This window comes from Acanthopagrus latus, chromosome 8 (genome assembly GCF_904848185.1).
Source record: "Acanthopagrus latus isolate v.2019 chromosome 8, fAcaLat1.1, whole genome shotgun sequence".
Taxonomy (NCBI): domain Eukaryota; kingdom Metazoa; phylum Chordata; class Actinopteri; order Spariformes; family Sparidae; genus Acanthopagrus; species Acanthopagrus latus.
This window is the reverse complement of record NC_051046.1, coordinates 23,896,197-23,923,488: the sequence shown is the minus strand read 5'-3', so window position 1 is coordinate 23,923,488 and position 27,292 is coordinate 23,896,197. Positions and strand designations below refer to the sequence as shown.

Here is a 27,292-nt window from a genome sequence, read left to right as displayed (position 1 = left end):
GAAATGCCACATTTAGTTGGCTGATTGTTATGAATAACAAATTGAATCTCCCCTTAACCCTTTATTGGGCGAGTGACTATTTTTGGTAATTTCCGCACACTTTGCAAATGGCCACCCTCCTGTACGTCAGTTAGATCAAGAACCATGTGGTCTTTACTCAGCCAATCAGAAGAGATCACCCTACATCACAGATCACATGACTGTGGCGTTCGACCAATCAGCAGAGACCTGGAGTCCATCTAACTTTCTCTTTCCACTGATGGCGCTAAAAGACGCTAAAGAGACCGAGCTGCCCGTAAATTTCTGTACTAAACTTCGAAACTAGCCATGGTAAGTTGATGAATTTCACACATTTTATAGTTAAATAGTTGTGCTTAGTAATGACATATGTGTTTTTTGTGGAGGACTTGTGGAAATTTGTAAAATTACAGCTTGAAAAATGCAGGCACCATATTTGATCATATGCCCGGTTCACCTAAAAGAGGGATTTCATTAGGTGTGTCCATTTTTGGACATATGCCCGATGCATCTAACATTGCATGCTTATAGCATTTTCTTGATAAAAAAAAACAATACAACTAAAAACATTATGTTTAAATGTTGCCAAAGGTTTTTATAATACTATATAGTAATTCAGGGATAATTTTAACCGATTTCTAGAAATATTAAAGCTATAAATAGTGAAAAATTGTGATTTTTGTCAGTTTGTGACCTTTTAACAACTGTTATATTTTTTTAGGCAATGTCTGCCCGCATGTTTTATGCCAAGAAGCAGAATACTGTTGTGCCCACCCACCCTGCCATCAGTGATGATGATGAGGAGGATGATGATGATGTGGCAGACCCTGATTTTGTCCCACCCACCCACAACCAGGACATTCCATGTAGTGATACTGACCCCTCTGCCAGGAGGAAATGGATCCAGCCTGTGGTGGAAGTGCTCCAAGAAAATGACAGTGAGGACAGTGAGTACAGTGAGGATGACAACGATGATGATGATGACGATGATGATGATAATGTGCAGCCAGCAGTACAAGCCCAGAGGCCAAGGCCTGGCAAGTCGGCACCCAGGCCAACCACTTGGCATAAAGTTGACCTGAACAACACAGCCCTTCCTGAATACCAGCACGCTGCCCCAGACTACATTGACATGCCTTTTCAGTACTTTATTAGGTACTTTGATGCCCAAATAATCAGTCACATAACATATCAGACAAACTTGTATGCTGCTCAAAAGGACATCAACACCACTTTCTCCACCAATGAGAATGAAATAATGACCTTTCTGGCCATCCTCATCTATATGGGTGTTGTTCAGCTCCCCTCTGTTGAAGATTACTGGGCCATGGAAACCAGGGTCCCTCAAGTTGCCGACCTGATGTCATCAAAGAGGTTCAGGCTGCTGAAAAGGGTTATCCACTTCAATGACAACACTCAGATCCCTGGCACCAGCGACCGTTTCTTCAAAGTCCGGCCCCTGTTCAGCTATCTCAATAATGCCTTCAGGCGTGAGCCACAGACCCCCAAACAGTCTGTAGATGAGGTTATGGTTGCCTACAAAGGGAAGACAGCTGGCAACCTAAGGCAATATATCAAAAGCAAGCCAGACAAGTGGGGTTTTAAGTTGTTCGCGAGGGCTTCTGAGGACGGCTTCATCCATGACATGGTGCTCTACCAGGGCAAAACTACCCTGGAGGCCCATGATGTACCCCAGACGCCTGAACAAAAAGTGCTGGGTGCCACCAGTCAGATTGTTGCTGTCCTGGCAAGTACCATGTCCTCCCCCACCACCACAGCCATCTTTGCTGACAACTTTTTTACCAGCATGGAGCTAGTGCGGTACCTCAGAGATCAGAATTGCAGGTACACAGGGACAGCAAGGGACAATAGAATAAAAAATCCTCCACTCAAGTCCATCAAGGAGATGGAGAAGAAGGCTGTACCCCGTGGCACTTATGACTATGCTACCAGTGATGATGGGATACTGGCCGTCAGATGGAAGGACAACAGAACGGTCACTCTGCTGTCAACAGACATGGGGGTGGAGCCGATGTCCTCAGTCATTAGGTACTGCAGTGAGACCAAGATGAAGGAGCCTGTGAGCTGTCCAGCCGTCATCAAGAGCTATAACGCCAACATGGGGGGCATTGATAAAAGTGACATGTTGGTACACCTCTACCGCACCCCCATGAAGTCCAAGAGGTGGTACTTGCGTCTGTTCGCATATGCCGTGGATGTCAGTATCACAAATGCCTGGGTTGTGTACAGACGGGATAGTATGGCCCTTGGAGTGAAAGACCAGTCTCTGAAAGATTTCAGAATCCAGGTGTTCAGGGGTGCCAGCGGCCAGACATCTGCCAAATCAAGCTCCAGAAGAAGCTCATCCTCATCTGTTGAAAGCCTGAGCATGTATGTCGCTGTACCTGAGCCTGTGCGGGGACACCGCAGCCACACACCAAATGAGGCTGTGCGCTTTGACCTGTCCCTCTTCCATGCCCCTGTACATGACAAACGCCAGACCTGCAAGTACTGCAGCCGGAAAGGCAACATTGTGAGGTCAAATGTGGTATGCAGGGTCTGCAAGGTCCACCTTTGCATGAACAGTGAGCGCAACTGCTTCATTAGATACCATGAATAAGAAACATGAATGTTGAAAGTTGTACTGTGTATGTTATATAGTTTCTAAAGTTATGATGAATGTTATACTGTTATACAGTACATAAAGATTTACTGTGCATGTGATACTGTATGTTATACAGTATATAAAGTTGTACTGTGTGTTATACTGTTATACAGTACATAAAGATGTACTGTGTATGTGATACTGTATGTTATACAGTATATAAAGTTGTACTGTGTGTTATACTGTTATACAGTACATAAAGTTGTATTCCTGTATGTTCCTTTCACCTTAGAGGTGTTTTTGTTGTATATGTAACATATACACTTAATGGATTTTTTTTTTTACTACTGAAGGGCAAGGAACCAAATATGGTAACTTCGTTTACTTTGTTTTTCTGCAAGACAATGGAATTTTTTGAAAATGTTGAAAACAGAAATAAACTCTGGTTATGGCACAGACACATAGTCTATAGTTGATTTTTTGAATTTCATAGTATTTCAATGAGTGCCCTATAAAGGGTTAAAGCAACAGATTGTAAAAATGTCTTGTGTGACAATGTTTTGTGTGACCCCCCCACCATCTCTGTGCACAACAAATACAAATCCCAGGCTTCTGTAACAGTTTGTCTGAGGTAATGTAACATTATATGCTAACTACAAACAAAACTCTGCCAAAGTCAAAAGTCAAAGGTTGTACAAGCTCTGCACACAATTCAAGACAGTACAGCATGCTAGCAAGCTAGTGTTACCTGAGCCAGAGACAGTAACACCTGGATATAAAATGCTACCTGATGTCAAAGACACCAAACACCAAAACTATGAACCATCTACAAGCACAAAATCATGAATTACTCAATTTACAGGCTACCAGTTTTATACAGTGTCTGGCAGCCGCACATTACTAAGTAAGTGTTCTGATGAGTGTCAGACGAAGGAAACTACATCTAGACTCAAGTTTTGGGGGATACATCTTAAAAATGCTCTCAGTCGACTAGTTTTGGCGAAGTTCCCATTCAACACCGAGACCAACTGATGACACTGAGTGAGAGAGCCACACAGGAATAATTCCTCAGACTATGTAAGACTCAGTCGTTGCCGAGTCCAACATTGGGAATAACATGAATATATGATTCCTGCTTTAAGTTGCCATACAAATGAGGCTCGCAGGTTAGTCTTGTATTTTAAACACAGCATTTGAAACAGTGCGACCGTGGTTTCTGGGTGCTCCCGCCGCCGATGCATTAATGTCTTCACTGACACAGAAGGGCGATGTGTCTGCTGTATATCATTACTGTTAACATCTGCATAAATCTAAATAAAGCTCTAATTTGATCTCTCAGCAACCAACAGGTCCGACAGGGTTCAGTCCTGACCTCTCTGTCTCTCCCGGGAGCCTATATCCTGCTCCGGATTTGCATAAATGAATGATGATTGTGAATATGTGGCAAAAATGCAAATAAGCCAATTATGATTGATCAGCTGATTGATTGGTGTTGTCTCCACCGGTAGCGCCCGCACCCCAGCGTGCCACTTTACGTCCCTTTGCTCGCACACCTCCCACTCCCACGGCTATGGCTTGTCGTCGCCGATGTTGTTGATTGATGTGCGTGCAGGCAGGGCCGGAGGTTAGCGACGCTTTCTTTAAGGTGCCTGTGTCTCTGTGCCCTTGCACTCCGGACCACTGGGTGATGTTTAAAGCAATTAAATAGTTAGAATACGCAGAAGAAGACACCCGTGCCGCTGACATGTCACCCACAGAGGAAGCGCATACACACAACACACGCACACGTGAACGCCTCCGTCTTTCATACTGATGCATTCATTCCGCAGAGGCTTTTGATTCTTTCAAGGGCACACCTGAACATGTGCCCACACACACACACCACCACACACTTGCGCACACAGTGCATCTCCTGCAGTCGCTCTCGTACGTACCCCACACTCTGAAGCACTTTCCGCAGACATTTCATCCTCCGTTTTCTCTCTCTGTGTGTCTCTCTCAGGCCAGAAGAGAGGAGAGGCCGGTGTCTACTCCTGGCCTGACAGTGTAGGGTTGGGGTGGGGAGGGGAGGGGAGGAGGGGGGTGCAGAGAGGTGAGTGGGAGTTGATTGAGTTTGCTCAGCCACAGCCCATGGGACTGCAGACAATATTACAGGACTCACACTCTCACCCGCATGCGCGCACACACACACACACGCACGCATGCAGCTGAAGAGCGGCCAGCTTCCTCGCACTCAATTTAATCAGGGCTTATGTCTATGGAAGTGAGCATATGTGACCTCCTCTGTTTCCGCACACTCTCCTCTCCGCCCGCCTCTCCTCTCCGTCTTTTTTACCCGTCTATCAATGTTTCACTCCGTCCGTCTCACGGCTTCCTGCCTCCCTCTCTGTCTGGCTGCCTGTCTTCTTTGATACATTTCACCTTTCTTGCCATATCCATCGCTGCGTGTCCACCTTTATAAATTGACAAACAGTGCAGCTTTGTCCAGGCGGAGTGCGAAGCCGCAGCACCGCAGGCAAGCCGCACTGTAAACCCCCCTCATAAATTTGAATTGTGACGAACTGCTGCGGCATTAGAGAAGTCGGACTGGATAAACAGGCAAGCACACAAATATAGTTTTTAAAAAAAAACTGTCCCCTGGTTCAACTTTGACTTACTGTTCTTGCCGTAGTTGTCTGCATGCACGGTGTTTTCCAAGTGGATCAAATGGTTTTAAAGGTGTGTTACAGTTGAATGATGCTTTTCACAAGAAAGAGAAAGATAAATGGGACTTAGATAAATTACATTTATTTCGCCTCATTTTGGTACTAGTTTTACCAACAATAACACTCCAGGCAAAGGAGTATGAACTTTTAAATGACTGAATGTTTGAAATGTGCCAGCAAATTAGTTTTTATTTTTAAGCCGTTCTGGCGTCATTCAAAGGAAACTTTCTGTTTGAAATTAGAGGCAACATCATGTAATTTTGTTGTTAACTTAAAGATTCCCATTGTGAGAAAGGCTGGAGTGGAGTGGACCCAAATCGTCAGCATTTGACAAGTTGAGAATGAGACTCAGGGCCCTATTTAGGCAGTCTACAGCACTCGGTCTAAAGCACAGTGCGCCGGTGCGTTCAGGACATGTCCAAGTCCATTTTCCTAGTTGAACAGGGATAATCTGGGCGCAAAGGGCTGGCATTTACACTCTGAATTAATCATGGGTGTGTTTTGGGCGGAACGTAAATCAAACCAAGCTGACTGTGCGTCAGGGCCTGCACATATTACACAGTGACACTTGTCCTCACTGACAGAAAGGGATGTGATTCTCGGCTGCTGAACTTTATGACCTGGCATTTCACAATCATCTGTCCCACCAACCACTCTGTTTGACTTCATATGAAAAAAAAAAAACTGATACTTAACTGAGGAGGAGGAGGAACACTGCAGCGCCCCACTGTGTGTGTGTGTGTGTGTGTGTGTGTGTGTGCGCACAGATCTCAGTCCTTGGATCAGACGTGATGGGTCATAAAAAGTATTATCCTATCAATAACGGTGGGATTAGAGGGTGAAATGTGTCCTTAATGATGAAATAGCGATTAACATTTCCTGCAGTGATCCTCCAGCAGTGGAAACCATATGTGTATTTGTGCATTAACATGGGGACTGTGTGGGGAGGTGCCAAATTGCAAAAAAATCTCTACAAAATGTTGCTTTAAGTGTCTGAAATTGTTATTTAGACTACGCCATACAGTTTGAAATGAACTGTAAAGGTCATTTAATCTTTTTTTATCTTTCCTGCAGTCACGCAATACACGCTGATTTCACATTAGCTTCCTCCTTCCTCCATATCCCGTCTCCACCTGCTGCAAATGTTGGTAAAAGGGCTGCAAAAAGACAGCGCTGTTAAAGCAGCAAAACTCTGGGATTCATGAGTGATTAGCTCAGTAGCCAATCAAGACCCTCGACAAAATGTTTCTAGTTACCTAATTCTAACCAAGTGGTTTTCGTGCCTAAACCCTAACCAGATCATAAGCTCACAGCAGCCAGAGGCAAAAATGATCAAATGAATCTTTAGTTTCAACACATGCGGGGTTTGCAGGAAAGTACATTGCCAACATTCATTCTGGCGACTGGGTTGCCTGCTTACATCTAGTCATAGTACGGTAGCCTTGTAGGACAAACTTAGGCACTACCAAGAGGTTAGCCACATCCAGCTCCTCTGCTCCATTCCAGCAGAGGGCAACAATGCGACATGAAAGGAGCAGTCAATCACTATGATGGATGAGTAAAATGATGAACTAATTATTTAAAATTTGAATTGTCCTTTTGAAATGAATCAATCTACATGTTCTTACCTGATCCTTGAAGCAGGTGTGTGTCAGTAATCTTCCAGTGCGATCGAGAAGCACAGTCGCATAACTCTCATTTACACAAAATTAAATGCCTTCTCTGCGCCTTCATTTGCCCCTGATGTAATTTCTACCTCCTGTCTGCCAGAAAGAAAATGGATGCAGCTTGTATAACTCATTGACCCCGGGGTCAGAGGTGAACATGGTTGAACCTCGGTTGTGAAACCTGGATGAAACTCAAGGTACACACTGCTTTCACATGCAGAGCTCTTTAGAAATGTGTATCCATGCTGTTGATAGAAGAGAACGAGCTCCTCTGCAGCTTTGTGTGACAGCCTGATAACTGTGATGTACTGCAGGCCAATCCATTCATATTGTGACCAGTGTGTGTTTGTGTGTGTGTGTGTGTGTGGGATGGGGGGGGGGGGGGGCGCCTGAGAGATAAAGGAAAATGATGGCTTTTCAGAAATGTGTGTATTGTTGTGTGCATGCCAGACTGTGTGTGTGTGTGTGTGTGTGTGTGTGTGTGTGTGCGTGTGTGTTAATGAAGTCTCTCTCGGGGAATGTAATTGCAGCATTCGGGTCATTTTTCTAGAAAGCCTCCAATTAATAGAATCAGGGAACTGCCCTCCCCTCTCCACCTCTCCTTTCTTCTCCGCTAGTCTCCGTCCCGTCCCTTCGTCTTTCCTTTCGTCTCTTCCTCCCCTCATCCCAGATCAGATGCCTTCACATCTCCCCATCTGTACCTTCCCTCCTCCTTGTTTCTGTGCAGCTTCTGTCAGGGATCACTTTTAATGACGGAATTTGAACACGGCGAGACGAAAGGCTTTGAAGAGGAGGAAGCCATACGGGAGTTCTGTGTGTGTGTGTGTGTGTGTGTGTGCGTGTGCGTGTGTGTGTGCATGTGTGTGGAATAGATTTGCTATTGCGACCACGTTTTATCACGGAGAAAGATATTGGATTATTACACAAGATGTAACACACACAGAGGCATGGGTGTGGCTGGTGTGTGTGTGTGTGTGTGTATGTGTGTGCGCGCACGTTTGTGTTTGACCTTGAAAAATGGTACTTCCTCCGCTTGTTTCTGTCTCCTTTGAAAGACTCATCAACACGTTATAAACACACATAAATAAATATAAATTGACTGTCAATTAAACTTCATTTAGTACATATAACACTTCTAAAAATACAATAAATGTTCTATAATCTAATTATTCTATATTACACAAACTAATGATCAAATAATATACATTATATTATTACTAATAAGTTAGTTAGTTAACATAATGAATTGCCATTTTATTGTTTACAGTGACATACCTAGAACCTAAGTTTGATTAAGTAACAATTTAAAAATTTGTATTGATGTATATTATAAAGTGAAAGTGTGAAAGCAACAAATCATTTAGCTTGAAATTACTAAACAAAACACAATTTACAATAATGTATGGCAGAAAATTACTTTTAAATACATTTTCTGCTGAGTATTAAAAAAAAAAAAGCTGTGTTTAAAAAAATCCCTCAGAAAATTTTGACTTGTGTTTTGTAAGATTCATAAACACCATTCAGCACTTACGGTCTGCATTCTCATTCAAGCTTTAGGTTTGAGATTGTGTCTTTGCCCAACAATCACAAGCAAAACACCAATCAGTGTGACCGTACCACCACACCGTCATGTCATGTCAGGTTCAGAACAAAGTAACAGTGCTACAGAAGGAAATCACATTGCTGGCAAAATTAATATTTTGTGCTTTTTGATGCTGAATAAATAACAAAATAAATGATATTAAATTAAAATACATGTTGTATGTGTAACTAAGAGACGAGTCACGCATACCAAGCACCGAAAAAGATTGTATCTCATTTAAAGTGTTTTATAACTGTGGTATGTGCCTGTAACTATTCTCTTATTTTTTAATAATTAACCTTAAAGGTCAGTGATAACCAGGCTCGTAGCCGGGGAACTGTTGTGTTCTATATTAACACAAATCTAATTTCTGCCGGTCTAACACCAGACACCTGACATCTATTGAGAATGTCTTGTGCTGTTAAAATTGAATTCACAGTAAATTCTCAAATAGTGATGTGTGACCATAGTGGCAGAGGGAACCATGCCTATAATTTTAAGCCTTATGTTAGAGTCAGAGCTTTATCTTAACCAAAATGCCCACCCCCCAGTTAATGCAAATTAAAAAGACTTCCTCAGTGTTAACCTGTTGGCCTGCTAAATTCACATATAATTAACATTTCCATAATAATAAGTCCATCAGTATGGCAAGTGGGACTTTCTGTATTGTTTTTACATTAAATAAACTGCAGATAGTGTTGCGTTTTATTGAGAGAGAATAAGAGAAATAACAAAAAAAAACAAACAAAAAAAAAACCAAGACACTGGAATAAAATATTCTCATACTGTAGAGCCGCCACAGCTATTAGTTGAATAATATGAGAATCGTATCCTCACTGTAGCGGACTCACATGTCACTGTGTGCACATCCGGGCAAGAGTTCCCCACCGAACAAAAGCTTGAAATGTGTAAATCAGCACTTTGCTCCTATATGTTCACATGATTTTTTTTTCCCTTGAAGCCACACAGGAGACAAGAGCCACACTTTAGTTTCTCTCTCTCTCTCTCTCTCTCTCTCTCTCTCTCTCGCTCTCTCTCATCACACACTCTTTCTCCGGAGTAAAGCTGAGTGTTGGCAGACTCTCCTCCCATCCGCTTCCCATCAGGAATACTATTGGCATTCACCTTCGTTGTGCACCCTCTCCAACTCCAAAAGTACGCAGTAACAGTCACCTTTTCTCTCAGCCCCTCTTCGCCTCTCCTCTCCTGCCATCCCCATTGCATCCTCTCTCTTTCTGTATCTCTCTCTCTCTCTCTCTCTCTCCCTCTCTCTCCCTCTCTCTCCCTCTGCCTCTCCCTCTCTCTCCATCTAAAGGTGAATGTTAGCGGTCACTGTCGGCAGATCTGCCCAGAAAATTGAATCAGCCAGCAGGGTTGGGGGCCAGAGAGGCACAAGTGCCAAGCTCTACACTGATTTAATTCTGTGTGTGTGTGTGTGTGTGTGTGTGTGTGTGTGTGTGTGTGTGTGTGTGTGTGTGTGTGTGTGTGTGTATATCCACATTTGTCTATACATTTGTGCATACGTGTCTACACTACATATCCAACAATGTTTACATTTGTCTCTCCTGCAGAGATACAGTATATTGGACACACACACACACACACACACACACACACACACACACACACACACAAAATATTAAATAACACAGTAAAGAGGACAGAGTGACAAGGAGACAAACTCTAACACGCAGATAAAACAGCCAAACAACTTCTTGATTTTTATGATCAAGGTGTGTTGTTATTTTGAGTATACTTCACATCATGGACACTGGGAGAGAGGTTGGAAAAGAGACATCTTTTTCTTTATTTCTGGAAAGATTGGTGATGCGTTCTCTGCATGCCATTCCTTGGTCTGTCGAGATTTGGATTTTTTTCTACAGTGTGCATGGGGCGGAAGCGGAATAGTGTTTTTTTGTTTGTTTGTTTGTTTGTTTCATTGTTTTATTCACTTTCAGTCACATACATAAGAGAACAGTTTTGAGCAGTCGATTGGACTTCATTTGATTTACTGCTCTAATTTAAGCTTGGAGTCCACTGGCAGTAGTCTTGCTAGGTGTAGCCAGCAGATATCCAAGTAATGGATGTTCATGCTAAAAGCTTCCTCTTCTCTTCACTAGTTATTTTATATACTTTATCATTTCTAATATTATTTTGAGTACTCTACTGACATTATCCCAAATTATTTGGGGTCCTTCATTCTGTTCAAGCTAATGGCGGGAAAACAGGAAATGAGAGATGATATGTCAAAGACATTACACAACATGAATAACACTTTAACACACCACTACACTAGTTAACATTTCTGCCAGAGTCAGAATTTCATCAGCAGTAATGACCTTTTAACAATGAAGACAACAACTCCCATGAACACAGGCTACTTTACAACATCATCAACCTTCATCTTCTGTGGTCATTGTTTTGGTTGATAGAAAGGGTGAGCCAGTGTGCTGATGATGGACAAACTCTCCAGGACCAGCGTCACTCTACAGGTCTCTGCTGTTTCAACTACACTGCTGACTGTTAACTCTGTTAACTATTAACTCTGATGATGTCATGACCCCTGTCAGGGCAGCTCTTCCTTTCCCTTTGTTTTGTGTCTTTTTCCCTGTGTCTGTCTGATCCTCTTGCCTCTCCCTCCCCTGTCTGTGTTTTTTTGTGCATGGGCGTGGCTAACTCTCTCTGCAGGAAGCGCCAGGTTATACCACTTCCACTAATCAACCACTCCATAAAGCCTCTGGACCTTCAGTCACTCGTTGCCACATCATACTTTCAGCCATAGCGGTATTTTGAGTTCAGCTCCTGGTTCACTTGTGTTCCATGTTGTTTCTTGTGAAAACAGCTTGTGTAGCTATCCTGACCTGTTGTCTCCTTGTGCTACAGTTGCTTCATCTTGTCTCCTGCCTGCTTACCTGCTTGCCTACCTGCCTAACAATCTACTACTTTACCTGTTGGTAAAGGACGCCGAGCAAAGGGGCTTCACTCACCGGCCACCGCCACCTCACCTCACGTACCCCGGGATTCTCCAGCGTGTCACTCCTTTCCCCCTGCACTATTATTTATTCACCGTGTCACAAATAAAAATTGACTTTGAATTGACTTTCCAGAGTCTGAGTCGTGCGTTTGGGTTTGATCTCTGTTGCTGCCGTAACAGATGATCTCCATTCCCTTCCTCTACATTTCCTGACAGTTGACAATGTGTAGTCTTGTTCAATCTGTCAAAATCATCAAACCACACCTGTGCTCAGTTTTGACATTGTTGGGGGGCAGCCAAAGAAATGAGTTTGGGCCATGGTTGAGGCAAAAAATTTATGTCGTCATCTTAGGATAAGAACCTGGACAGATCAGTGATCAGTCATACACTTTCACGTTTCTGTTGGGCTGGTGATTAGTCGACTTAACATGCTGCTTCTCTCCACCACTCAGGGAACACAGCCAATCCAGAGAGCCAGAGTCACACGAGAGCACATTACATAAGAGGTACTGGCAACTCGAGAGAGAAATCAGAGTCTGGCCAAAAAGTTGCCAGATTTATTACTCGCTCAAAAATGTCAGGAAAGACTTAAAAGTTGATAGACCTAGTTAGAAAATCACTAAAGCTTGATTTATGCTTCTGCATCGAATCCTTCGCAGTAGCCCGAAGAGCACTTTCCCATAAACGTAACTGCACGTCGCAGCGATGCACACCCCACCTGCTGTGAATGTTCAACTTGGTAGAGTCATCTCCTCAGGTGCTCAGCCATGATAATATAGTGAACTGTTAATATAGTGAGACCTGTTGTTTCACAATCACACCAGCCTCTTCAGCTGTTGCAGTCCCTTCATCTTCTCAGGTTTTACTTCTCCTCCGAAGTTTTTTCGCAGCTGGAGTGTCTCCGTGCTAGACACACTGGACAGGCTTGTCTAAAGTGCAGGTTGCCCCTCCACGAGCAGCCCGGTGACCAACGCCGGCTTGCCGAAGCCCAGTTGTTCAGGTTCGGTGTGTACAGAGAGGCAGCCCTCCCTGTCGACACTCTGCCCGTCCGCTCTCTCCAGTCCAGAGACACATATTTGAGTCGAAGGGGTCGGTGTGTTTACTGGGGAAGGTACTGCTGGCAGTGCACTCACCACTGCCTTTTGACAGTAACTAATGTTGTTTTACTCGAGGTTATTTCGATTATTACGAGACTATCAGACTTCAGGTAATTCAGGACCTAAAGTCTGATCTTTCGGGAGAGATTGAAATGAAAGACAACAAAGTGTGAGGCAGAGACAGAAAACAACAGACAGAGAAGCAGGTGACAGCAGCAGAGAGAGACAGTGTATATCTAGACAAAGATGTGGCCAGAGACAGTGAGAGATAAAGAGAGGTGCCTCTGGCTGTCAGGTCGACCAAAACAAACACTGGGTGCCATGTCGCCAAAGGGCCCGTTCCAGCCAGACTGACACTAAATTAGACCCTCCACTGTTTAGTTCAGAGCAGCACAACACTGTGACAACATCAAGTGTGAACCTCCGCCTGTGTTTGTTTGAAGAGAATGCTTTCTTTTTCTCTCTCTTTCTTTCCCTCCTCTCTGGTCTCTGATTTCCAACTTCCCCTCTCTCCTTTGATTTATTCCCACCCTTCATCCTTTATTTGCTCCATTCTCTCAACCCCTTCCTTCCTCCTGCCTTATGTTTATCCCTTTTATCCCATCTTTGCACCGTCCCGCCGTCCATCCCTGCAACCCTCCCTCCCATTGATTGTGCTGCCCTCTTCACCCCATCTCTCTCATTCATAATTGAACAGCATTAACTGCCGCTGAGGCCAAGCAGTCGTTTAATTAGCTGGCCAGCCTGCAGAGACTCTGCCTTTTTTTTTTTTTTGCACTGCAAAATATACATTACATCCATGCTCAGAATATTTACAACACAGAGAATGGGCCTGTATTGTGTTTGGATATGAGGATAATGCTCAGTATATTTTGTCTTGTACCTCTCTAATGGGAAAAGGGTTTAGTTTGGCTAATTGGTGCAGGATTTATCTGGCAGCTCCCACTCTGTGTGTGTGTTCTACAGATGCAGTGTTTTCTGGCTAATGATAGCAGGAAAAATCAGCTGTTCACTATGCACACACGTACCGTGTACGTACACATATTTTTTTCCTGTGATGTAGATTTGAATGCTCACCCTTCACTTGTTTTTCTTCTTTTCGTCAATCTTCTTATCTCTTCCCCCCTCTCTTTCATCTCCTCCCCTCTGATTCCTGCTGTAGACATAGTTTTCACTTGCTGCGTCTACTGTGATATTTATAAGTGAGAAAATGTTTAAATGCAGCAGCCAATTATCGTTTTCTCAGCTTGAAGTCCAACGGGACTGCAATGCCAATGTTGTCATAGCACTGCTGTAGAAGTAGGACTGTGATGGCTATTCACAAGGTTACAAGGTAAATCTATTGTCATTTTTTTTTTTTTTCAAATCACAAGGTTTTTAAAAAACAAAACCATGTTTGAGTCCTTGAGTCCTGCTACATCTATTTTGGAAAATGAAGTGTGGATGATGAACGGAGGAATCTCACAGCCTGGAGAATGAAGCTGTTCTGCAGTCTGGTGGTACGGCAGCAGATATTTAGTATCTTTTGGGCTCTGTGGACATTCTCACTTGACCACTGTCACTGATGCTCTGTAGATGGGCACCAGTGATGTTCTGGGTGTTTTAAATGTATTTTTAAAAAACACATTGATGATCATTAAAGTATGGAAAACGATCCTGGATTTGTTGAAACAGATCAAGGAACTGACAAGAGACAACAAGAAAGAGAGGACTGCACTTTTGGAATGTCGCGCAGCAAGAACCTGAAGTAAACTCCTCGTATGCCAGGGCATGTGGAGGGTGGGGAGGCCACCGATCCTGAAACGGACTGTCTTGTGCAACAGGTGATCATCTTTTTTGACAGCAAAGGCATATCTCTGGACAGCAAGGATAGTGAAGAAAAACAAAAGCAAGCGGCCTCCCACACATTCAGTTTGTGAACAGGAAACAATGAAAGGCGCTGCTCAGACAGGGGAGAAAGCTGAAGGGCTTCGATGTGTCGATGAAAAACAACTGACAAAGACAAATGCTAACGCTGCCATACGGGCGCGCTTCCTGAGAAAAAAACTGAACAAGATCCAATCGATGTGGACAGCAAACTGCAAGCTGTGTCAAAAACCTAAATAGGTCACTAGAGGAGGCAAAAGTGCCGGTCATCAGGGATAATGTAGAATTGGACAAGCACAAGCGATGACAACTCCTGGGGGAGCAGAACGAGAAGGTAATGAAAAAAGGGAGAATTACTCATTCGCAATGTGTGGTTTCTTAAACACAGGGCAGCTCGCTCAGAGCAAGGAGCCTGGTGATGACTGCTACCAGCCTGAATGGGCTGCTACTCGAACTTGAACTTAGGCCGGCTCACGCTGAGTGCAGATCAAGAGTGACGGTGGTCTGGAATGACGATAAAGTCTTGTAAAGAAATGGAGTGTTTGAATTGTGAAACAGCCAGAAATTAGCTTTTTTATATCAAAAACCTTTGATAAGTAAAATAATAAAGTTTATAAACTCGCAAATCAGCAGCGCAGGGCTGGAGGGCTTGCTGTATGTGGGAAGTAGAATAACAAGACTCTTAATCAGCCACAGGTAATATGCAGGAATTCCAACAAATACTTGACCCTGAGAATAATTCCTTCAACTATCTCAAAAACTTCTTTTTCACAAACGATCTGTTTAAGATGAAGGTTGAGTCAGATCATCACTTCAGTGGCAGAAGGTTTAAATAAAACTCTCAAGGAAGGAGAGGAAAAAATGTGTTGTTTGTTGTGCTAATGCTATTTACTGTTCAACACACATTCACATCTACACACACAGGAACCCTACACATAAGACCGCCGCACAATTTTTCTAACATACATTGTGCCAATATTATTATCTTGTCTTCTGATTTTTGTTGTCACCATCGTCTGTTTTGTTATCCTGTCACGGCTCCTGGCGAACCTGGTTGTGTCTTGTCTTGTATCACCTGTTATGTTCTTGCTTCGCTAAATAATGGCAGAAAAAAAGACTTTTAATAGCAATTGACACCATGACTTACCACCCACAGATGTCTTCTTTGCCCCCCCCCTTGGGAAAAAGCCCCTAGACACTATTGTGGAATTGCCTAATTTCAAGAGTTGTTGCACTTGAACTTTATAAAGTTTGTGGAACGCTGTGTACAACAAATTCTCAAATATCCTTCTTGTTAATTCGGCAAGCGCTATGCATGCAGATATATCTTTCTCTCTGTAAAAAACATTGTATCCACTTGTTTGAGTGATGTACGTTTATTTGCAAAGTGATCCCAAGGGGTCACTCCAGGCGCACGTTAAAGCCAGGTGTCAGAACATGGGATAGCGTTTCTTCTGATTTGCCACTATGCAATTAACACTTTCTTTACTTGACAAGTTTGTTTTCAGAACCTTCATGAGCTGGGGCAGTGACACAGACTTTGTAGCATCTATCTTTTAACCATAACTTTTAAATAGCAAATAATTTCAAAACTTGATCAAAAAATGTTATCAACCGCACTGCTGAATATTTCTCAGCCAGACATTGTTAGAAATAGATTTCAGGGGCTTGCTAAGGTGAAGTGTTTCTGCTAATGGTGGCGGGCTGCTCCCTGGCTTTCGCAACTGGCCGCTAATCAAAATCTGAATGTGCTTTAAGTTTCCTCATTATCGCTCCGGCTGAGGAGGTGAGATTCACCGTCTCGCTTGATTTCTTCACCTATGCAATCTCACATATACTGCAGGAGCTTTGGTTTTGCAGTGTTCAAGGTTTTATTGTACTTGGCTCTTGGGATGCTTGAAATGCTTTACGTAATAACGTCTCCAGGTGGATGTTGTCTTGTGTCGTAGGTCCCTCCAGGCCCACAGGTTCAGTGTGCATGACACCAAAAAAAAAGCCAGATTTTAGAATTTTGAATCGAAGTCTGGATACAGTTTACAGGTTTTTTGAGTCTGTTTGAGTGTTTCATTTATGTTCTGTTCCAAAATGTACATCAATGCACTGCAATAGTTTGTTTATGTATATTCGACTCCCTTGCCTCAGGCTTTTGAAGCCTCGTTAATGTGTGAATACAGAAGCTCCCTCACTTGAAGCCACTAACAGGATTAAAAGAATTACTGCCGCCTCATTTGTAATTTTTCGAGATCCCACTGTATTCCAACTGAGGTTGCGATAAACAAACAACAAAGCGCTATTATTTGTTGTAATGTTTTCATCTATCTTCTTCATTAACTTGTTCCGCCTTTTACAGCTTGCTGTGCCGTGTTTCCTCTGTGACCGTGTGTCGGGATGGAATTGTTTGCTCTCATTTCCCCCCTCATTAGAAAGGGGAGAAAAAAGGTGAGAGCAGTTGAATCCTCACCTCCCAGGAGCTGACACCTCTGAAGACGAGCACAGGTGAGGCAGTCTTTTGACAGAGGCAACTGATTCAGATGAAGACAAACAGTAACAAAGAGTGAGGATGAAGGAGAGAGACAAGTGTGAGATATTGCGTCTGCAGAAACATTCTCAGTTTTCAGTCTGACAGTCGGGCGAGAGCAGCGGGGGGGTGACATGCAACAAAGGTTGCACTGTTGCATGTGAAGGGCTTCCAAGATCTAGTGTAATATGGGTGTGTTGACAAATAGATTACAGTAAGCAGGATGAAGTTATTAAGCAACCACCACACCCCAGAGTGGAGGCTGGAGTCATGTCATGGAGAGAGATTGTTGAATTCATCATAGTATTGACACTTCATGGTCTATATCTGCATAAAAAGATGGTGTGAACCTTGCATTAAAAATATAAATAGAAGACTAGTCTATAGTTTCACATTTTATCTCAGTGGCACACACTGTATATGCACAACTTGCACACTTGTCTCAAGTCCGGTGTAGCCGGTAGACTTGCTGCGGTAGAAGGTGTTACTGGTGTTACACAGATTTAAGGCACACACCAGTTACTTCCAAAGCATTGTTTTGCTTTGTTAATCAATGCTCAGTCAGATGATGGACGCTATAGTTACAAATCCATCCACTACAGCGGCAGCAGCAGAGTCACAGTACAGAGTAGCAGGAGTCTTATTTTTGGTGATATTTCTGATTCAAACCCAGTGCTAACAGGTAAGATAACAACGTCATTGAGTGGAAATGAGTTGGTTACCTCAATGAGAAGCTGTCTAACAGCTAACTGAGGCTGCGCCATCGCAGCAACCCCAGTATCGCTAGTTTCATAGATGAGAGTGGAAGCTCAGTGTTGAAGCAGCAACTTTGCAAACAGTCACATACATTGTGTTCATTATAGCCAGCATGGTTAGACCTTGGCATTTAGGGCTATAGGCCTAAATGTTTTTGGAATCTCTCTGCCTTAAAAAAAAAAAAACAAAATCAAACATAATTGCCTTATGATGAAACTAGCCCCAGAGGTTTTTATGTGGTTGCATATTGAACGGCCAGCAGCCACAAATGCAACACTGTCACCAGCGCAAATTGCACAGAAGCTGTCCTGGCTTTCCTCATGGCATATGCCCATATATAGAGTCAGAATAATTTGTTGCAAATTCAACACCAGTGTTATTCTTTTCCCCCCGTGTGTCACTGATATTACCAGAGCCCATCTATTAGTCTACTGTTTAGTACCATTGCAGCATTTATATTAGTTAGTTATTATGGATATACGGAGGTTCAGCCAGAGCAAGAATATGTGGAGAGTGAGACGTCATCTCCCCCAGTCCCTGATAATACTTCAGTGAAACATTTAATTGTGGTCATGGGTGTAGTGTGGGTGTGTGGTCTCTGTTAAATCTTTTTCTCTAAAAAAGACTCCCGCAGATAGTCTCAGTAATGTGTGATGCACAAAGCATTGGTAAGTAACATTACTCTAATCTGACCACTTTTTTCAGTAACAAGTACTCTAATGCATTAATATTTCCAAACCAGTAATCAGATTAAAATTACTTTTTCAAGTCACTGTGCCTTATTATTATTTTTGTCATTTTCCTTAGTTAAAATATATATTTTTGCTTTCTTGCATCTCGGGGAGTGATGTCACATACGCGACTAGCCACGGTGTAACTCACGTGTTACACCACGCAGCGACACAAACACACACAACAATGGAGGGAGGAGAGAGAGTCATTATTTTGAGTTGTGTCAGCTAAAGATGAGAATATTAAGGTTCATTGTACACTCTGTGCTTGTACTATCATGCTTCAATAACATGACATCAGGTTTGAAGGAACATTTGGAGTCGCAGCACAGTTAAGTTTACAGAGCAAGTCCCACCAGGTGGTGTTAAGCAGAGAGCTGCGAGCAAAGCCACGGCCTCGACTTCTGCAGGAAGTCCCCCACCACCCAAACAACAAAAGCTGGACAACGGTGCAAAACAAGTAATTGGGGGAGAGTTGAAAAAGTTGGTATGTTGTAGAGGAAATGCTGCACTTAAACACGGTGGACTCGCCCTTTTTTGGTGCCATAATAAACAAGATCCCTACTACTATCAAAGCTGTGCTTGGCGATACTGTTAAAAATGCACTTCCAATAAAGTGAGTATTGGCAAAACCGGTTGTCATTTTTATGTTTAGGCAGCCGGGGTGTTGTCGGCAGCTGCTGAATGTAACTAATAAATTAACTTGTAATCTAACTTAGTTACTTTAAAAAAAAAACAAGTAATCAGGAAAGTTACTAATTTGCTTATTAAAGGAGTAATCAGTAGTTATGTTACTTTTTCAAGCTAACTGAGGCAACACTGTCTGTGGGGCTAAAGCCTCAGATGTTTTGCACTCCTAGCGACAAAGTTTTTTGTATATTTAATTAGGAGTTACAATTTCAGAAATTTCAAAAATCAGAATGTAACCAATTTACATACCACACACTCATGACAGACCACTACTGCAGAGCAAGAGCAAGTATGTGCCAGTCAGCAGCCCACAGCCAAGAAAGACTTCAGCCAACTCGTTTTTTAAACACATTTCAGCAAAATCAAACATACTGCAACTGCTGCAGATCTGGTGTCAGCTGAATTATTTACAGGGTTTCTTGCCAGCTGTAATGCCAAACACACAGATTTGCATCAGCAAGCTATGAGTGACAGCTGGAACTGTACATAATATTTCATTAATTTCTAAATCATCTACTTCAAAAATGTAATGCTCTAAGACTGTTTGTAGCATTGGTTCAAAGTTGAACTCACGAGGTAGGATAAGGTCTTTAGAAGCTCCTGCTACATGTGAGGATCTACTGATGGGCTACTACTGGATATATTGTTGTGGTGGTTTGGCTATCACTGCATCTATGTCCATACAAACCCACAAAAGGCTGTAATGTGTCATTACAATGGTTTCAGGCCATTTTTGTAAAGATCTAAACCTCTGTATGGCCAGCACATCTCAAACATGTCCCAAGGAACAGCACTGAAAAAAACTAAGCTACGTCAGTGAGATGAAATTTCAAAGATCACCATTGATCTATATTAAAAATGCCCTGAAAGGTCACAGAATTGAAACTTGGCCAAATAAGGGTTGCATGAAAGCAATAATGGAATTCCAAACCTTAAGAAGATCCATAGTTTCCTTTTCATTTTGCAGATGTAGACATGATGCACTGGCGACCACATCTGGGTTGATCTTGAATATTTATAGAAATGCCAGCACAATGAGAAGTCCTTTCTGTGTTTAATATTCACTTTCTGCTTTCTCGCTGTTGGTCTGCAGCTTCCTGTGTTCGGAGAATACAATGTTCCGGCCAGAGTTATTTTAGTCTTAATGTAAAGCATTCATCATTTCTTTTTTCTTTCTGCACCAGGTTGCTGTGAAGTGTACGAATAATTACTGCACACATGGTAATTCATAACCACAATTCTCTGGTCTCTCTTTGCAACAAACTGCACACTCACACACTGTGCACCTCATCTTGTTGCTCTAATGGGCGCTCCACTGTAATCTGACCACAACATCATATCAATACATTTTGATTGTTTACCCACATGCCATATGCCAAATTTTTTACTTGAAACAGCTGCAAACATAGCTGCTAACACACAGCTAGCTGTCAGCTAATTAAGGTAATTGTGTGCATGATATTTAGATGCCTCTGCCTGGACTGAGATCCCACAGAATGGGGGAGTGTTGGTGTTGTTAACTATCTCCTCTCGTAGTACAAAATGGCTACCTGGTTGGCATGCTAACTATGATTTTTTTTTTTTTTTTTTTTTTATCTCTGCAACACAGTACAAAAGTGTCTTTAATATAACATCAAAACTGTTATTCTAATGAATCTTCATATTCTGTTGATTTTTGAATGTTTTAAATGAAAATTATTACATATTGCACTTTTAGACTTGCACCCTGGTGTATCGTCCTCCTTTCCCTTTCTCTCTATGTCTCTTTGTGGTCCCTTCAGTGTTTTTCTACTATTAATCAAAGCTATATTCCAAAAATGCATTTATATTCCAAATGAAATCAAATTTGATTTGTTGGCTGCTGTGGAATACAGCACTGCAAGCAGATACCAGTTCACTCACTGCAGCTGAATCCAAATGTCCACCCTCTGGACGGCTGACTGTCAGTTATATACAGGACGACGTGTCTGAGGCGCTCATCATTTCCATATCTGCAAGGGCACTGGGCTGCTGATGTACGGGACAAGACTTAAACCTTGCTTGTTTCCATGGTGTGAATGCAAGTTTCCTGACCCTGCAATTATCTCTGAAGTATTTTTCTCAACATTTCTCAGCTTAATTGACATTGTATGGAAGAGATTCACAAGGTCAGCTGCTTTACAACAGATACAGTAGATAATGGCTGAGGTTTACACGAGCATTAATCAACTGCTTGTTTTCACATTAAACCGTCAACTGAGGAAGCATCAATGGTCAATGATGCTCTGAGCTTATTTTTTTTTTCCCTTAAGGGTGAAGTCATGCAGGTCTGTATCATCAGTTTGTGTCTGACTCTACACAACTTGCCAGTAGGTCGATGCCTTCTTCACTCTTCTTCATGATCACCTGTACGCTATACTGCCCAGCAAGCCAAAGCCCAGTAACTACACTTCTGGTCAGAACAGAGTGCTGACCAGAAGTAACATTTAACTGTCTGTTTTACGTTCTAAAAAAAGTTCTAATTTAATTTCCCCTCAGACAAAAAGCGATGCATTACCTAGAAAATTGATTCAAAGTGTAGTTATGTCTTGTTTTTTTAAGCAGAGCTGAGCTACCAGAGTCTGTGACAGTGTCAGGGACCAGGGACTAGATTTCATTGTATGAGATGTATGAGGTTTAGATACATTTCACAATGACACTTCACATATCAAGCTGTCTCAATAGGTTAAATGTCACAAAATATTACATCATGATAGACTGATTTTTCTCAAATCTACTTCAACTTTTTAAAACATTAAAAAAACAGAATACAGGTATGATGTAACAAGAAATAAAATATATATTTAGATTTCCCCCAGACGAAGGCAAGAAGAAGAAGAAGAAGACTGTGATTACTGCAAAATGGCATAACTAGTCATGATTTTCAAATCGTTACACCATCTGCCAAATGATACAACCCATTTCCCAAGCCAAGGAACACTATTCCCCTTTTTTCACACATGATTTTTTCTTTTGTTAGGGGGGGGCGGCACTGGCATTTAATATCAGTGACATGCATCATCAAAGATGGATCCTGATTAACTCACAATTCCCGAGACAGGCAGGAACAGTGAATCCACAAAACCTGTGGCCTCTACTACAGAGGAAGGTTTGTGCTGAGTGAGGTACATCATCACGGTCATTTATGCTGCGCACCTACTCATGTCCTAGATAACAGATCAACACGTATACATACAGAGGCATCATCATAAAGAGAAATCCGGCCTCTTCCGGTGTCCTCCTGGACCTTATTTAGAAAGGATTATTACAGTGGTGTATGGCTAGGGGCAATTTGTTGATCCCATTGAATTGTGCCATTAATCACACATACGAAGTTCATCAATTTAAAAGATAGCTCGGTGAATGAACACCAAATCTCTGCCACCCTATTTAAAAGGTAAAAATCAGCTTTCAGTAGTTTTGGTGATTTGTGACCACAGCTGTATGCTTGTCCTGAATCAGTGCTCCACCCTATGTCACCTATAATAATTGTTTTTTTTACATAAATAATATAAAAATAGCAAAGAACACTATTTGAAGGCTCCAAAGCAAAGTGTAAGACACTCACCTCAGCCTGTAATCTGACTCAGATTTTATGACACTTCACTGATTTGAATTTCCTATTTGTCGGGACAGTTGATATTTGAGTCTCACTTCTAACTCATCAAAAACTGATGCCGCCATCCCAAAACGTCACTTTTTGACGAGTTGGGAGTGAGAAAAATACATTTTTGCTACAAATAGGTCATTTAAGGCTGTGTGAATTAATAAGTAAAATCAACATAATTAAACAAGCCACTAAGTCTCAAGGAGGTAGAATGAGATAAATCAGAATAAGTTATTTAGAAAAATGCGTATTGTGAGGAAGAGGAAGGATTTCTGCTGAAAGCATTTGGGTCTTAATCCTGTTAAGCTCCCCCCTGGCACCGCCTCTGATTAGAACTGAGGAGGTCTTCACTTGTGCTCCCTGTTGGATATCATCTCCTCGAATGACCTGCATGCAAAGACTGCTGCAGGCCAAAACATATGGAAGAAACTTTTTTATTTTGACAGGTTGGTGCTGACACAGTTATGACTGTGGGAGATGCTGAGGCCACAAGGATGTGCAGGCGTATTGTCCAGCTTATGAGAAGTAAAACTGAAAAAAAAAAAAAAAGAGTCAACATACTCTTTTACTCTGGGCAACATACAAACTAAACCACCTTTAGTTCTACTTGACCCGCTGATTCAGAAATATTTGCCCAATTATGCAGCCCCATCCATCCACACCGTCCTGCCCAACTCCAAGACAAGCGAGACGCGCTGTATGACAGAGTGAAATGATGACGACGAGTATTACTGACACCTCCAGAACACAAAGATGGATGACAGAAGCCTACACAGAGACCCCGGTGACAGGGTGTCACTCAGAGCCCCTGAAGACACCAAAATGAAATAATGTGATTCAGATAATCAAATGAGTGAAAGGTCAGTAAAAATGCTCCAATGTGTGAACGGCAATACTGTATAATTATGATACTTAAAGGAGCAGTATGTAGTTTTGGGGGGGGGGGGGGAAATAATCAGAGAAAAAGATCTTCATAGACTGATTTCTTTTAATGCTTTGACAAACACTCATCAATGAATAAACAAACTAAGCTTGAAGGACAACATAATTTCATTACTTTCATTAATCATTTATCATTTTACTGTTTATATGTGACAGACCCTGTCATCTTTCAAGCTTCAAACAGTGTTCGCGGGGCCTTATTTTCCTCTGAATAAACAGCTTGTTTATTCAAATTTAAAAAAATCATACTAGAGTTTGTATTATTACCTCATCCATATTGTAAATATTACAATATGGTGTCATCATCTTCCTCAAGACTACACAGTGCCCCTTGAAAGTGCAGCTTTAAGCTGATCTTACAACAATCACGTATGTACTAGAAAAGTCTTCACAGGAAGTCAAAGTTTTTGTATGGTTGGATTACCCTCTTGGTTTTACTGCCACTCTCAACACACTGTTTCTTTCAATCCCAGTCCATCCATACTCACTTCACAACATCACACGGCTGGCAGTAAGTGACAGACATTTATGTCAACAGCGAGGAGTTGAGATAAAAAGTGACACACAATTGAGCTGACGTTTCGGTCGGCTCGCTGTGCTAGCTCAGACGCCGCTCTCGCTTTCTCCACACAAAGAAAACATTCCACACAGGAGCAGTCAGTTTAATATAGATTCATGCAATTGTGTCCAACACCCTCAACATGAGGTTGACATTAGCGCTAGGTGAAAAGTCTGGACAACGATTTGTGCATTGCCATGGCATTTGGTACACACTACATATCCACAGTGCCTAAAGTATGAAACCTGCTGACTTTTAGTAATCCCGTCTCACACCACCATGAGGTTGAAACCATTATCTTAAGTGAAATATCTTGACAACTGTCAGATAGACTGCCATGGAAGTTGGTCAAAACATTAACGTTCACTGCAGGATGATCTGCAATCGTAGCAGTTTTCTTCACGTTTCACCAAGAAAAACATTTCAATTTGTCATGTACTGTGATTAAAAAAATGCAGCTAAAATAATGACCCACACCTGTACTTCGTTTACACTAATTAGCCCAATGGTAGCATGCTAACACACTTACACTACTAACATGGTAAAGAATCATTATAGCCACCTGCCAAAGATCAACATGTAAGCATTCTTATTATTGTGAACATGTTAGCATGCTGAAGCTCGAAGTATTGCAGCTTAAATGTGCAATAGTCCAGTTGAAGACAGAAGAAATAAACAGTTCATGTATTGTGTTGCAGGGATATAGTTAGCATGCTAATCAGATAGCCCCAGCCTGCCCCGCTCAGAGGCTCCTGTGCTAGCATCAACACTACTCCTGTGCTCCAAGTTTGCAGTTTAGACTGCTAGCTGCTCTGCTAACTGAGCTAACTAGCTAATGGCAGCTACAGTACTGTCAGTGATTTGTTATTTCCTAATACAGGGGATGACCCACTGGGAGCAACCAATCCCACCCACCCCCTGCCCTCAGACACTCGTGCACCTCCCAAGGCTGGTCTTGCCTACTGGTCAACTGTATCAACATAGACATATAATAGGACTACTTCAGGCACAGCATATCTCTATGATTCTCTTGCTCTTCTCTCTTTTTCTATCTACAGTATAAGGTTTCTTTTTCAATTGTGATACCACTTCACCTTTTTCAAATGCGGCCCTTTTTTTTAAAAAAAAAAGGAGTTGAAAGGCCTGTGATGAGTATATGAAATGGTAAATGGACAATTTTAATGCACTTTTCTGGTCTACTGGCCACTGAAAGTGCTGTGCAACACTTGTCACCTTCACCCATTTACACACACATTCATACACTGATGGCAGATGCAGCATCTGTAGCGATAGAGCACTTCCTAACCAAAGCACCCCGCGATATTTCTATGCTCAGCCATTCACACACAATGACACACCAATGAATCAGCAATTGGGAGCAATTTTGGTTTCATCAGCTTGCCCAAGGATACTTCAGAGTGCAGCCTGAGGATCTGGGGACCATTTAATCTCTACCGATTCATCAAAACCCAAATGGATGACGTCTTTTGTCCTGCTCATGCCCATTTCTTCCTGGACGTTAAAGTTACCACTTTCTGTATTCTTTCTTTCACAAGTTAATGGACATCTGATGTGCTTTTTTCCCCCTTTCTTTTGCATGTGAAAGATCTTGAAAGTTAAAAAGGTCACACCTGAAGCTACCACCGGAAGCTCCTCTCTCCCACAAAAAACACTGTTCCTGAAACACCTCCTGTAGTGAGTATTCAGGCAGGGGGGGGATCAGGAGCTTAAACGAAGTGTTTCAGTTACAGGGAGAATAAAGCAATGCAGCAATGATGTGATGTAAACCTATTCTAGTACCGACCCAAAATAAAACCATGAACCTGTAAATGGGCATAATATGTTTCTTTTAAGACACTGCTTATGTAACAAAACCAGGGATTTTTTTTTTTTTCATGTTTTGCCTGAAAGAAGCGTGCAGCATTACAAGAAACTATTGCACTTTCATATCCCGGGAATTTAGTTCTAGAAATTACATTCCTATACATCTGTCAGTAAAATAGAGTTTGCAGCTCACGTAATTAGTTTAGCCACAGCATGTAGATTCACCACGGAGAGGGAAGGGCTCGCTTCACATTCATCATCAGAATTGAAGGTGCTACAGTACATATAGGCCACCTACTGAGCGCACACTGTATCTGTGTACACGGGTGACCACATAGAGGACTATGGGTGGGGGAGTGTTTTCGTGTTTATGTGCTTGAATGGCCGTAGGTAGGTGGAGTGCATGTGTGTGTTTGTGTGCGTGTGTCCTCTAAACACCAATGAAAAGAGTTCGTCCTTCGTGCGAGGCAGATGGGGACAAAATTGAATCTTTCCCTTTCGTTCTCAGTGAATGTCTGAATAGAGTAATACGCTTTCGTTTTTTTCTGTCTCTCTCTTCGGCGGTGCGCCAAACAAAGGACGGCATTCAGCCTTTAATTGAAAAGCGGGGTCGCGTGAAAAAAAAAGGAGACACACGCTGACATTATGTGTGCCAACATACGAGAAGCATGCAACGGACCTTCAGTCAACACACATTCAACCCCCATATTCCACCCAAAATGAGGACACCCAGCTGTGGCACGAATCTCCGTCCGTGTGCCATTGTGCTGCACCTCTGCCGACTGCGTCCGTCTCTGCGAGCTGTTCTCATATTTTTCATCAATACACATTCTCACATTTTTTATAAATCTGCCCCCTGATCCAGCCCGTTCTCTCCTCTTCCTCCCTTTGCTCTCAGTCCTCTCCTCCCCTTCCTCTCTTCATCCTCACCCCTCTCCTACTTCCCTTCCTCTCTCCTCATTATCCCCCCCCGCCACAGCGGACATCTAGCAGAAGAGGAACAAAAACGGAGTGAGGACATACTCGCTGACCCTCCTCTCCTCTTCATCTGTCTCTTCCTCCTCCTCCTCCCGGTCCCTCTTCCTCCTCCTGCTTTTTTTTAAAGCATTCTTAAAGGGATCGCTTACTGTGCC

At 42.4% G+C, this 27,292-nt stretch overlaps 1 protein-coding gene and 1 long non-coding RNA gene across 2 annotated transcripts; both read left to right on the top strand.

Annotated features, from left to right (window-relative positions):
- The first annotated feature begins 742 nt into the window (after positions 1–742).
- LOC119024187 (piggyBac transposable element-derived protein 3-like) lies at positions 743–2,638 on the top strand. The gene has a single exon (XM_037106709.1). It carries the CDS (start codon positions 743–745, stop codon positions 2,636–2,638), a length of 1,896 nt encoding a protein of 631 aa, XP_036962604.1.
- An 8,613-nt stretch (positions 2,639–11,251) lies between these two features.
- LOC119024902 lies at positions 11,252–11,676 on the top strand. The gene is made up of 2 exons (XR_005076633.1): positions 11,252–11,361; positions 11,461–11,676. It is a non-coding gene; the product is annotated as an uncharacterized LOC119024902 (long non-coding RNA).
- The last annotated feature ends 15,616 nt before the right edge of the window (positions 11,677–27,292 follow it).